Source organism: Anguilla anguilla, chromosome 13 (assembly GCF_013347855.1).
Source record: "Anguilla anguilla isolate fAngAng1 chromosome 13, fAngAng1.pri, whole genome shotgun sequence".
NCBI classification, from domain to species: Eukaryota; Metazoa; Chordata; class Actinopteri; order Anguilliformes; family Anguillidae; genus Anguilla; species Anguilla anguilla.
In genome coordinates this window covers 8,718,688-8,729,790 of record NC_049213.1, presented here as the reverse complement: position 1 = coordinate 8,729,790, position 11,103 = coordinate 8,718,688, and the positions used below count along the sequence as shown (strand labels likewise).

The 11,103-nt window shown below is 49.5% G+C and overlaps 1 protein-coding gene across 2 annotated transcripts in view; it reads right to left on the bottom strand.

Annotated features, from left to right (window-relative positions):
- Nucleotides 1-8,096: 8,096 nt before the first annotated feature.
- The window catches only part of LOC118211968 (PDZ domain-containing protein 4-like), a 34,846-nt gene continuing 31,839 nt past the window's right edge, over nt 8,097-11,103 (bottom strand). The window contains exon 8 of one of the 2 annotated variants that reach the window (XM_035389588.1): nt 8,097-10,137. In XM_035389588.1, coding sequence (XP_035245479.1) covers nt 8,119-10,137 — 2,019 coding nt within the window. In that variant the 3' untranslated portion in view covers nt 8,097-8,118. The remainder of the gene's footprint in view (nt 10,138-11,103) is intronic. The other variant, XM_035389589.1, reaches the window with a different exon arrangement.

The following is an 11,103-nucleotide window of genomic DNA, read 5'->3' as shown; positions in this document are numbered from 1 at the left end:
AAAGCATTTTCAAATAATTCCATTAAATCTAACACTTTGTATTTGAACCGGCCAGACTTTTGGGAGAGTTTTGGTCACTTCAAAACCAGTGTAAAAATCTGAAATGCTCATCGTGAACACATAAGTGGCATTCAAGACACATTTAGGCCTATACTTGTTGGCAATGCTGGGATATATAGCCAAAAGTATTGAGTATAAATCTAAGGAAGATATTTATATTGTTTTACATTGTTAGCCTACAGTTAAACAAAGCATGGTGTAGCCAGCGACACAGGCATGTTCGCTTCATTCAGCTGGCTGGCGACTTAGCTACACAGCTTCATTAAACCAGCTGCATGCCTAGCTTGGAACTTCAGTTCAGCTCAGTTAAAATGAAAAATATAACTAGCATTTCCTTTACGCTCTCTTTGCTAACATTATTTAATTGTAGCTAGCTAGCCACCACTGGCGCATATGGCATCAATGGTGGACTGCACAGCTAACTAGCCGCCTGCTTAACTAGTAGCTACCTAGCTAATCTTCAGATGTTTCATTACAACTAGATAGCAACCTTATGTGCTGTTAACTTTTAATTAAAACAAAAAAACACTGAACAATAGCTAGCAAGTCAGTCATATTAACTGTAGTTTAGGCCGAAGAAGAAGAAGAAGAAGAAGAAGAAGACGAAGAAGAAGAAGAAGTGTACAGCAATAAATGCAAGACTACAAATTAAAGGGGTGGCATCTGTTATGAGATTTGAATGTCATACATGTTTATATAGTGCTATATAGTGCAATCTAAAATCCTTTACAAATGAAAAAGAAAATAATAATAATCAGCAGAACAATAGTAAATAGAGTGTATTAAACGGTTCAAGAATGTAAATTGAATGAAGCGAAAGGGTGTAATGAACAAAAGTAATGAAAACAAGTGATATCCTTCAGTGGACTTTAAATGCTGATTGAAGTGCCAGTGGAATGTGTGGCATTCGGTCCACCGGAGAGGCGGATTGGTCTCGGCTGCGCCGGCTGGTGGAGAGAGCACACGCACCTGGGCTGCGTTAACTAATCAGCCCAGGTGCTTAAAGGTGTGCTGATCTCCACAGTTTGGGGCTGAGACTGGGAGCTCACACTGAGAGCGCGTTTATGATTTTCGTTTTGTTTTAGTTTTGAGTTTTTGTTCGAGCACAATAGTCAAGAAAAGTAATCTTTGTTATTTTAACTTGTTTTAGTTTATTGTTTTTGCCCAGAACCCGTGAGGGGGAAGGGTGAAGAGGGTTGTTTATTTGATTTCATGTTTGTGTGGGTGAGCTCTCTCTCTCTCTATGCGGCAAACAATGGTGTCCCCCCCGCACTGTGGCATCTCTCTCCCAGTAGTGTCACACTGGTTTGTGACATCTGATGCCGAAACCTGGGAGGGAGCGGTCTCTGCTTAAGCCGAATTAGCCTCCGGCTGCATTCTCATGGTGGAGGTGTGACTTTCGGTCCGCCGGAGTGAGAGGCGGATTGGCCTCTGTTGCGCTGGCTGGTGGAGAGAGCACACGCACCTGGGCTGCGTTAGCTAATCAGGCCCGGCGTTTAAAGGTGTGCTGCTCTCCACAGTTCGGGGCCGAGACCGGGAGCTAACACCGAGAGCGAGTTTCTTTATTTGAGTTTGTTTGATTTCAGTTTTGTTTAAGACTGGGAACAGTGAACCCCCACTGAAAAGTCAGAGGATCTGGTCTGTTGGAAAGCAGTCCAGCTGCAGAGCGGGAAACTGAAATAGTTGTCACTCCGTTTTACTTGTTTTGTAAACAAGCCCCCTCCCCCCATATCCCTTTGCTGCCAGCTCTGCCTTCCATTCCTCATGGGAGATTAGTTTTTTGTCCAAAAACTGTCCTTTTTGCATTGACTGCAATCGATCACCTCTGCCTTTGTGTACTTCTGGGTGTACACCCCAGCCTGCTCCTTCAGCAGCTTCCTCTTCCTGTAGCATGTAGCGTTGTATGATACAGGAGGGGTACCCTGGCTTCCTGGAGCAGGACCTGCAGCTGTTGGGGAAGCACCAAAGATGACTTTTATAGGCTGGGTTCCAGCAGGCTGTGGGGCTGGGAGAAGATGCGTAAGGGAGTGTATGGCTCTGGCTGAGGATGCGGGGGTTTGCAGAGCTGCATTCACAGCTGGGGGATTTAGCAACTGTGGAGGAATGGGCTCCACTGGATACGGGGCACTGAGGGAGCTGGTGTTGGTGGTTGGCGGGGTGCTAAATTGTGTGGCTGTCGATGTTGCTGGTGCCCGTCTCATTTTTGTTTTTTCCGTTCCAGCAGTGTTTGGCAGCAAGTTCAAAATAAAAGGATCTTGCACACTGCCAGCCTGGAGGCTGGGATGGGAGCGGGAAGGTTGCCAGCTGCTGCTGTGGGTGCATCCGGCAGAGCAATGCCCTGCAGCAGAACGCCCCGCTCCTGTGCCTTAAAATGCCACCTGTACCTAAAATTGAAAAAAAAATGTTTAGCATTTAATATGGTTATGATGCTCATTGTGTTCTGGACTACAGAGTAATCCTCAAACTTACCACTGTGTACGAGTGACGTTGTTAATCTCAGGCAAATGCCTGGCACTGCTGAGAATGCACTCCCTGATGTGCCTATATGCCCGTCCAATCACGGTCCGCCTGGAGAGTTTGAGCCCACCGGATGAAGTGGAGCTGGGGTACAGCTCACACAGTGTAACCATGACTGCCTCTGCCACACTGTTGCAGTCAGGCCACTGTGCAGGACTTGAATAAGCCCCCAACAAGCACCTGAAAACAGATCAAGATCAATGGAAGTGATATCACAACAAATACAGATTGCACATAATAAATGTGTATGTTTTCTTGTTTAATTATAACCTCTCTATTCCTGGGGCAACAATGGTTTTAGTGGCCCTGAACCTTCCTTTACTGAGGGATGACTAAGCAAGTAATTGAATGCAGTTGTAGTATAACGATATGCATTATTTTTTACAATAGTATAAAACAATTACAAGTGTTCTGGAATGGATCAATTATTTTGCACCTGTGACTCAACTACTTCAGCTTCTGCAATGAGCTCTTGGTCACTCAAAGCAGCTGTGACAGCTGAAAGACAACAGATTTGCATAGTGTGCAATGGCATTCATATCCAGTGTTTTTCCTTCCTTGTGTATCAAATGCAAATTCACATGCAATATAATCAGTGCAAACTCAAAATTGGTTATTCATATAATTATCATCAAAACAGTGCCAAAACTTCTAATATGAGTATAGAATTATAATTGAAATAACTTACAGGGTTTAACCTGTAAGTTATTTCTGCAGGCTGAGGGGTACTGGGAGTGCTCCTTTTATTTTAACGGCCTCTCTTCCTTCCAGAAGAAAAGTTCAGGGTAATCCCTGAAAGCTGGCTCGTTCGCTCTGTGGCTCCGGGAATCCTTGGCACCCAGGGTACTATCACTGTTGCTGGAGGCCACCAGAAACCCGGCGTATCCCAGGGCCTTCTCTGCTGCCCATTTAAATGTTTGTCCCTGGAAAGCTCCAAACTGCAGCTGATATTGGCCCAATGGGTGCTCCCGGTCGCCCGTGTCCCAACTGGCACGCAGAACCTCGTTTCGTGCTGAATCCAGCACCCTTTGTTTAGAGCCTGCCCTTGCCCACAGACCTTTGCTGTTTTCATTTTTAACTTTGAAAGCAGCTGGAGTGTCAGCCATGTTCAGGCGGTCATCATCCTCTGTACGGAAAGAGGGGTCCATTTTCTGTGGGGGAAAAACATCCATTTCACAGTTGTACCTAATTAAAGGGCCTTGTCCATTTATTGTTAAAGCCAGGCACACTGGTAAGCTGCATGGTGCAAAAAAAATATATTCACATTTCACACATGCTCCCAACTGCTGCAGTCCAACATCTACCTGTTACATTAACGACAAACACGCACAGTGGAGCAGTGCTTGCAGTGTTACCTGCTACCACCCTGATTCTGCCTCTTAACTATTTAATGTGCATATGTGAAGATTAGAAAACAAATATCAGCTTTGTCGACTGCAATGACAGCAGCTTTGTTGACCACTAGCCCAGCTAAGATCGCAGTGCCAGCTGCACTTTATCACGTCAGAAAGGCCGACCAGAGATAAGGCTACGGCTGAATGTTTTAAGCCATCACTGTCTGATGGATAACTATCAATAAGTGTACTTACATTGTCTCTTCGCGCTTCTCTGTAGAAGTTCAGGTGTGTGCAAAATTATTCTCAGAAATTGTTTGCTCAAGTTCACTTCTCTTATAACATTTGTGGGGTGGCATCTGGCACCTGGGGTAGCCAATTAGATTTCTGGGGTGGTGTTTTCCCTATTGTCCACTGAGATTAATGGGGTACCTGTGGGAAACTTTGATACATTAGACATTAATTGATCAAAGTTGGATGGTTGATAGCATGAACCAAATGGGTGGCAGACACACGCATAGAGCTAACATAGACCGTCTGACATTAACCAGCTAGCATTAAGTTGGTTTGTCATTACTTAGCCTTGGAGAAGCATCACAAAACTGGCAAGCAACAAAATTGTCCTTGTAAACATAAGCGCCTAATTTATGTGCTTGGCTAATGATACATTTTAATTTCTCCAATAACTCAGCAGCTAACCACACTGTACTATTTCTTTGTTTTCTTTTTTATTAGTTTTAAAGTTAACCCAAAAACCTTCCATAATAGCGTCATATTACAAGTAATAGTTTGGGCTTGGCAAATGGTTTGTTCTGGTGAATAAACTAAAAGTAAACTAACTGGCTAATGGTAAACATTAGTAATAAATAGCTCCAACCCAAGGGCTTTGCGAAAGAACACTGTCAGCTAACTTGGGAAGCTGAAAGGACATTTTCTCTACTGTCAACAAATATAACTAATGTTTTCTTCAATACTCAGAAAACAATATTCAGCAAATGAAAACAATGGAGCTGAAGGCCACAGAAAATTCCAAGACAACTTAATTATACATATGTTAATTGAATGGAGCAAAGACCCAAAACATGTTTTTGTGATTTAGACTCTATAGCTGCAAAAAAATATGGCTTGACCTGGCTTTATATGGTTGTCTTTATTTATGGATTGATCAATAACCCAGTGAAGTGTTTAGGGGGAACAGTTATCTTTTTTCCATGTACCACCTTAAAGCTATTTCTGGCTGTGGTCTTGTGTTCAAAGTTTTTGTTTAGAAGGTGGACAAGACACAACATTCACACACAGCTTATATTCAGCAATGTTTTTCTATAAAAGTTTTTATTTCAGAACATTTCATTGAACCAGAACAACTGCTTTCGTCTACAATACACTGAACAAAACAGGCGCGCACTTTACAGAATGCAGCTTTTCCAAGTCTAAAAATGAGAAAAAATAACAAATAACGACTATAATAACACATGACTTACACAAGTAAAAATCTACATTTCTAGACATGACACAGCAACAATTATTTTTTCCAGTAGTATTTTTTCTTTATTTTTTAAAAGGTCTGCACAATTCTAGATGTCAACGGCATGCAAAGAATTTACAATAAAAAAAACCCCCAAGTTCTTTCAGGAATCAGTTTTGGCAGTCTTGAGGTAAATGTCACACCTTACATACACAAAATGAAGCAAAATGGATTTTAAAAAATACCATCCATCTCCACAAGGGGGTGCAATTGAATGGCTATTTTACAAAGCATTCCCCTGTTAGCGGTGGAACAGCAAGCTTCCATTGTGTCGGGGGAATTCCGCTCTGCCTGTGCTACTGCGTGTTTGTAAGGACAGGGATGATGTGTGCTAGAGAACCATGTGCTTTCATCTGAAATCGAGTGTGTGTACAACGGCCATTTGCATTGCTGTGTTGCACCTCTGTTACTCTCGGGGTACTTCGAAGAGCCTGCTGGTTGACCGGTCTTACTTTTTGTCGATTCACTGTGCTTCAGTGGGAATGTTTCTTCTCTGCTGTGTAGGGCTGCCAGTCCTTCAAATTAATTAGTCAATAAAATTTCCTGTGTGTTGAATGCATGGGGTGAAGATGATGCATTTAACTAAATCCAGTTACCCTTCTTCGAAATGTGTTCATTCAATTAATTACGTAAGTGGATTCACTAATCCGATTAGTACTGTATTAGTACTGTAAATTGGTACAAAACCCTATGTCTGTGCTTTGAGCGGTATGAGTGCTGGTGTGTCAGCCCACTGGGAAGAGCTCTCTCCTGCTTTAATATTTCAGCCAAAAGTACCAAAAGGCAAGCACATTAAAACACAACAGCAAGGCACAGTAAGCCACTGAATTGCTCCTATTTTTCTGTTTTGTAATCTGCGCTTCTTTTCAGAAGTGCAGAGATGGCGCCGTTCTCTCTGCACCTTTTTGTGAAAACCAAGGACGCCAACATTTATTCTGGCATTTTGAAACCTCAGCTGTATAGTCAGTCAGTCACTTCCCTGGTTTTCTTTGTAGTTTCTGTGGTGTACAACAGTGTCCTCACAGGGCAGGGCAAGCTGTGCTTTTCATCCTTCTTTCTGTCCATCTCTACTGCTCTGTAAGACCAAGTGTCTCCAGACAAGTCCCAGATGCCCTGGCTAACATCTGCCCGGTTTTTATAAAGAGGTCAGCATCGTGTTTGGACGTAGCGCAGCTCCTTCCTCCAGTTCCCTCTTGTGCGAGGACGCTGAGCGGTTTGTCGGGCTGTGCCGCTGTGCAGATGCACGGGGAGGGCTCTGTGTCGGTTCGCTGTCTTTAAGAGTATCCCCAAGCCCAGGGAACTGGCTGTAGAATCCTAGCTCAGCCTCACGCAGCGACTGTAAGGGTAAGGAACTGGGCTTGTAACCGAAAGGTCGCAGGTTCGATTCCCGGGTAGGACACTGCCGTTGTACCCTTGAGCAAGGTACTTAACCGAAATTGCTTCAGTATATATCCAGCTGTATGAATGGATACAATGCAAAATGCTATGTAAAAGTTGTGTAAGTCGCACTGGATAAGAGCGTCTGCTAAATGCCTGTAATGTAATGTAATGTAATGACTGCTCCGCTGACTGATCTGTATTCAGCGTTCCTCCCGCGCAGTGACCTCACACAGGCCTCCCTCACCTTTCATCCTGATCGCGGAGTGAAAAAAATCCATAACTCACACTGAATCACTCCTCAGCGCTGTGGGGAGACCGTGTGACCCCCTTCCTCCCACACCGCAGACCCGAGATCGGATCGAAGCGTCTCCTTTCGTCCCGAGGGCGGTGCGGGTTCATGCGCTCGCGAAGGGAACCCGCACGCCTCCCGCAGCGCCCCAGACTGCTAAATCCACCGCAGTGTCGGCAGCTGCAGAACAGTACTGAGGCAGAAAGGCCTTTTCGTTAAGCTAGTTGGCCTCTACCAAATGCGTTCAGACACGATTCTTGGCACTTTCAAAACCAAATTTGTCCTCCTGGGAGGTAATTTTGATGTTAGGCTATCACGATGAGCCTGACGTCTGAAAATGTTCAGATGCACGCCCCGCCGTGGGCACTGCTGCCTTAGCCTTCAACATGGTACTTAACCTCACCGCTTCACTAAGTGTTGGGCTGTGTGAGTGTTTAAAAAAATCACCACAAGCTCCACCATTGTCAAAGGGCATCTAGGCTGAAATCGCCCCAGGCAATCCAAAGTCTTTCTCGCACGTCCAAACAGGGGGTGCTGCAAACGCACAGATCCTCTGCTTCGCAAACCAACGGTTTCTCAGAACCGAAATCAAACATTTTTGGCGAGTTCTGCCTGGGTTAATGTTCCGGTCATTTCCACTCTTATTGTTGTCCATTTCTGAAAGCTCCTTTCATTGTTTTTCCTTTAAAAAAAATGACATTCCCACAGTCTTAGTTTTAGATTGTAGAGAGAAGCCCTGATTTGGTCACTTCCCTCTCTGCCCCCCTCTCTGTGGCAGCAGTGGCAGGTAGCGGTGTGTGGGTTGGTTCCCTCTCTCTGACAGTAATGAGGTATCTCAGCCAGTGACAGACTCCCCCCCTCTCTCTCTCTCTCTCCCCTGCCTCCCCCCTCCTTATCCTCTGATCTCATGACAAGCCATCGACTCACTTCCCCCTCTCCTTCCGACCCTCCCCCCTTTTCCCCTCCATTATATTTCATCCCTCCCTCTCTCCTGCTCCCCCCCCCCCCACCCCTCAGACGGTAGTGACTGACAGCAGGGGGTTGTAGACCTTCTTCCCGTCCGGCGAGCGGGTGCCGTGGGCCAGCAGCTCCTGGATGGTGATCCAGTTGTCCAGGATGCGCCGGCTCCTCTTCTTCATGCTCTTGCGCTGGCTGAGCTCCAGGATGCTGGCCTCCTGCGGCGCCCCCTGCTGCCGCTCGCCGCCCCTGCCGTCGGCGCCCTGCTGCTCGCGCAGGCAGTCCAGGCGGCTCTGCATCATGAACTCGCGGCGGCGGCGGTGCTCGCGCGCGCGCATCAGCTGCTGCTTGCGCTCCTCCTTGCTCCAGTAGCGGCCCATCTTCATCTCGCTGACGGCGTCGTCGTCCGTGGTCATGCCGCTGCGCTCCTCGCGGATCTTCATGGCGCGCGCCTTCAGGAGGCGGTCGCGCACGGGCCGCTTGGCCACGTAGCGCGAGCCGTCGCTGCGCACCTTCACCTTCCACTCCATCCGCGGGGAGGCGGGCGACGGTGGCGGCAGGAGGAGGGGCCCCGGGTGCGGGGGCGGGTGCGGGGGCGGGGGCGGGTCGGGCCTCTGGCCCCCGGCCGGGTGGAGGGAGCTGCCCACGCTCATGGGGCTCAGGTCTCCGCTGGTCTCGCCGCCCCCTCCTCTCTCCTGGGCGCAGTCCGCGGGGGCGGGGCCCTCCGAGACGGGGGCGGGGCCATCGGAGGCGGAGGCAGACCTCAGCTGCATGCAGCTCTGGTAGCGCTCGGGCAGCTTGGCCAGCCGGTGGCGGCGGGAGAAGTAGGGGCTGGTCTCGGCGCTGCGCCCGCCCCCCCGGTCCAGCGTCCCGCCGCTCTTGGGGCTCCTCCTCGCGGCCCCCTCCGACCCCCTCCGGGCCGCCCCGTCCCGGGACAGGGAGCGGAACTTAGCGGCCGGGCTGGTGCGCCCGCCGCCGCCGCCGCCCTCCTCGCACTTGCGGCCGGCGCTGGGGGAGTAGGGGCGGGCGGGGCTGGCCTGGCCCCTGTCCCGGTGCCGGCTCGGGGTGCGGGGCCGCAGGGTGGCCGAGGCGCTGGAGTCGTCCCCGTGCGGGGAGCTGGGGGGGAACTGCTCGCTCGCCAGCGGCGTGCTCCGGCAGCTCTCCCCCCCCGTGTTGTAGGCGCTGGTGCTGTCCTTGTCCGAGCGCTCCCTCTCCGGGAGCTCGGTGATGTCCGACAGCTCGTGGTGGGAGGGGTCCTCGGCCGGCCCCGCCCCCGGCCCCGCCCGCCCCGCCCCCTCCTCCTCCTCCAGGGGCCAGGCCTTCATGCAGCGCTCGCGCAGCTGCTGCATCTTCTGCGCCCGCAGGATGTTGCGGCACTTGAACTCCAGGTGGCGCAGCTCCTCCTCCAGCAGCGCCATCTCGTGCTGCATCAGGCTCTCGTTCCGGTTCATGTCCAGGGGGACCCGCCCCCCGCCCCGCCCCCTCTCCCGCTCCCGCTCCGCCCCCAGGGTGAGCAGCGCGTTCCCGTTCTTCTCGTAGTAGCACTTGATCTCCAGGAGCTCCCGGTAGCGCTCGCACTCTTCCTCGGTCAGCCCCGGCATCATCATCATCACGGGGTCCGGGACGTACCGGTCCCCCAGCGCCCCGCCCCCGCCCCCGCCCCCACAGTCCAGCCCCAGCAGGGAGTCGGAGCTGAAGTGGAAGTCGTGGGAGTGGAGCAGGGGCGGGGTGTCCCCCCGGCCCGGCCGAAACTTGCGCATGCTCCCCGGGGTGTTGGAGGCGCTGGTCTGGTCGTCCCCCAGGAGGTCGTGCTCCGAGGACTCCTCGTTTCGGGTGCTCTCGTCCGTGCGCCCCACGCCGCTGTCCAGCTCCTGGCTGTTGCTGAGGACTGTGTGCCGGAGGGAGGGCGGGTGGTCCCTGCACGTGGGCCGGCCCCGCCTCTCCGGGGCCCCGCCCTGCCCCGCGCCCCTCTGCGGGGGCGTGCTGGGCAGGTGGGGGGCGTTGTCCAGGGTGCCGAGCCCCAGGCCCACCTGCAGCTCCAGGTCCAGCTCGTCGGGGTCCAGTTGGTTCTCATTCTGTAAAGGGTAGAGATGCAGGGGGTGTTTCATTTATCTCCATTTAACCTGGAAGACAGAACCTGTTGATAATGACCTCTGATAATGCTGATAAAGACCTCTTGTTAAGGAAACCTGGTCAACAGCAAAAATAAACCCTTAATATGAATCGTATAAGCATGTTTATGTTTTTTGTGCTTGACCAAAGATGACCAAATGCAGTCTTCCATTCTGTCTTATTGACTAGTCATCAGTAATCAAAGAGGACCAAGTGGCATTGCATGATTGATGGTGCCTTGGCCAGCAAGACTGCATTAACTGATCTGTTATGCCAATTTGGTCTTGATTTCTGATCCACTACAAGATAAGTCATGAACATCATCTTTTTCAAAGGTGCAAAAAAACATATGCCCTTATTAACTTGCATGGTATGAGAATAAAGGAGGTTGGCTTAGCCAGGAACAAATTAATTACAAATTGAGCCACAATTAAGTAATTTATTTGGACTGCTACTAAGGGACATGATTAAAGTCACCCTGGTGATTCAGTTTATTACAGTGACCCCTTGCTGTGTGCACTGCAGATAGTGACACACTGTGTATGCTTAACGCTGTTTTAGTGTTCAGAAACACCCATGCAGATTACACACCTGAGTAAACTTCCGCCTAATCCACTCATTAAACAGAGCCACACACTCAAAATGACGACAGAAGATCTGCATCACAGGTTGAGATTGCTTGTTGCTCATGAGCGATACATCTCTGCTCTCAGGACAGGAAATACAAACTATAGCCTTTTCCACTGAGAGAACACATGCAGTTTAACCTTTGAAATCGACTGGTCGCATTGAGAAACTTCTAGTTGTTGTCAGCATTCGAGAACTTCCTTTTGAAGATTAAAGTGAAGATTTAAGAAGATTGAAAAATCGTTTTTAAACTCCAATCCAGAGTACACCCACAAACCCCTTCCCCAATTCAGTCACACCCA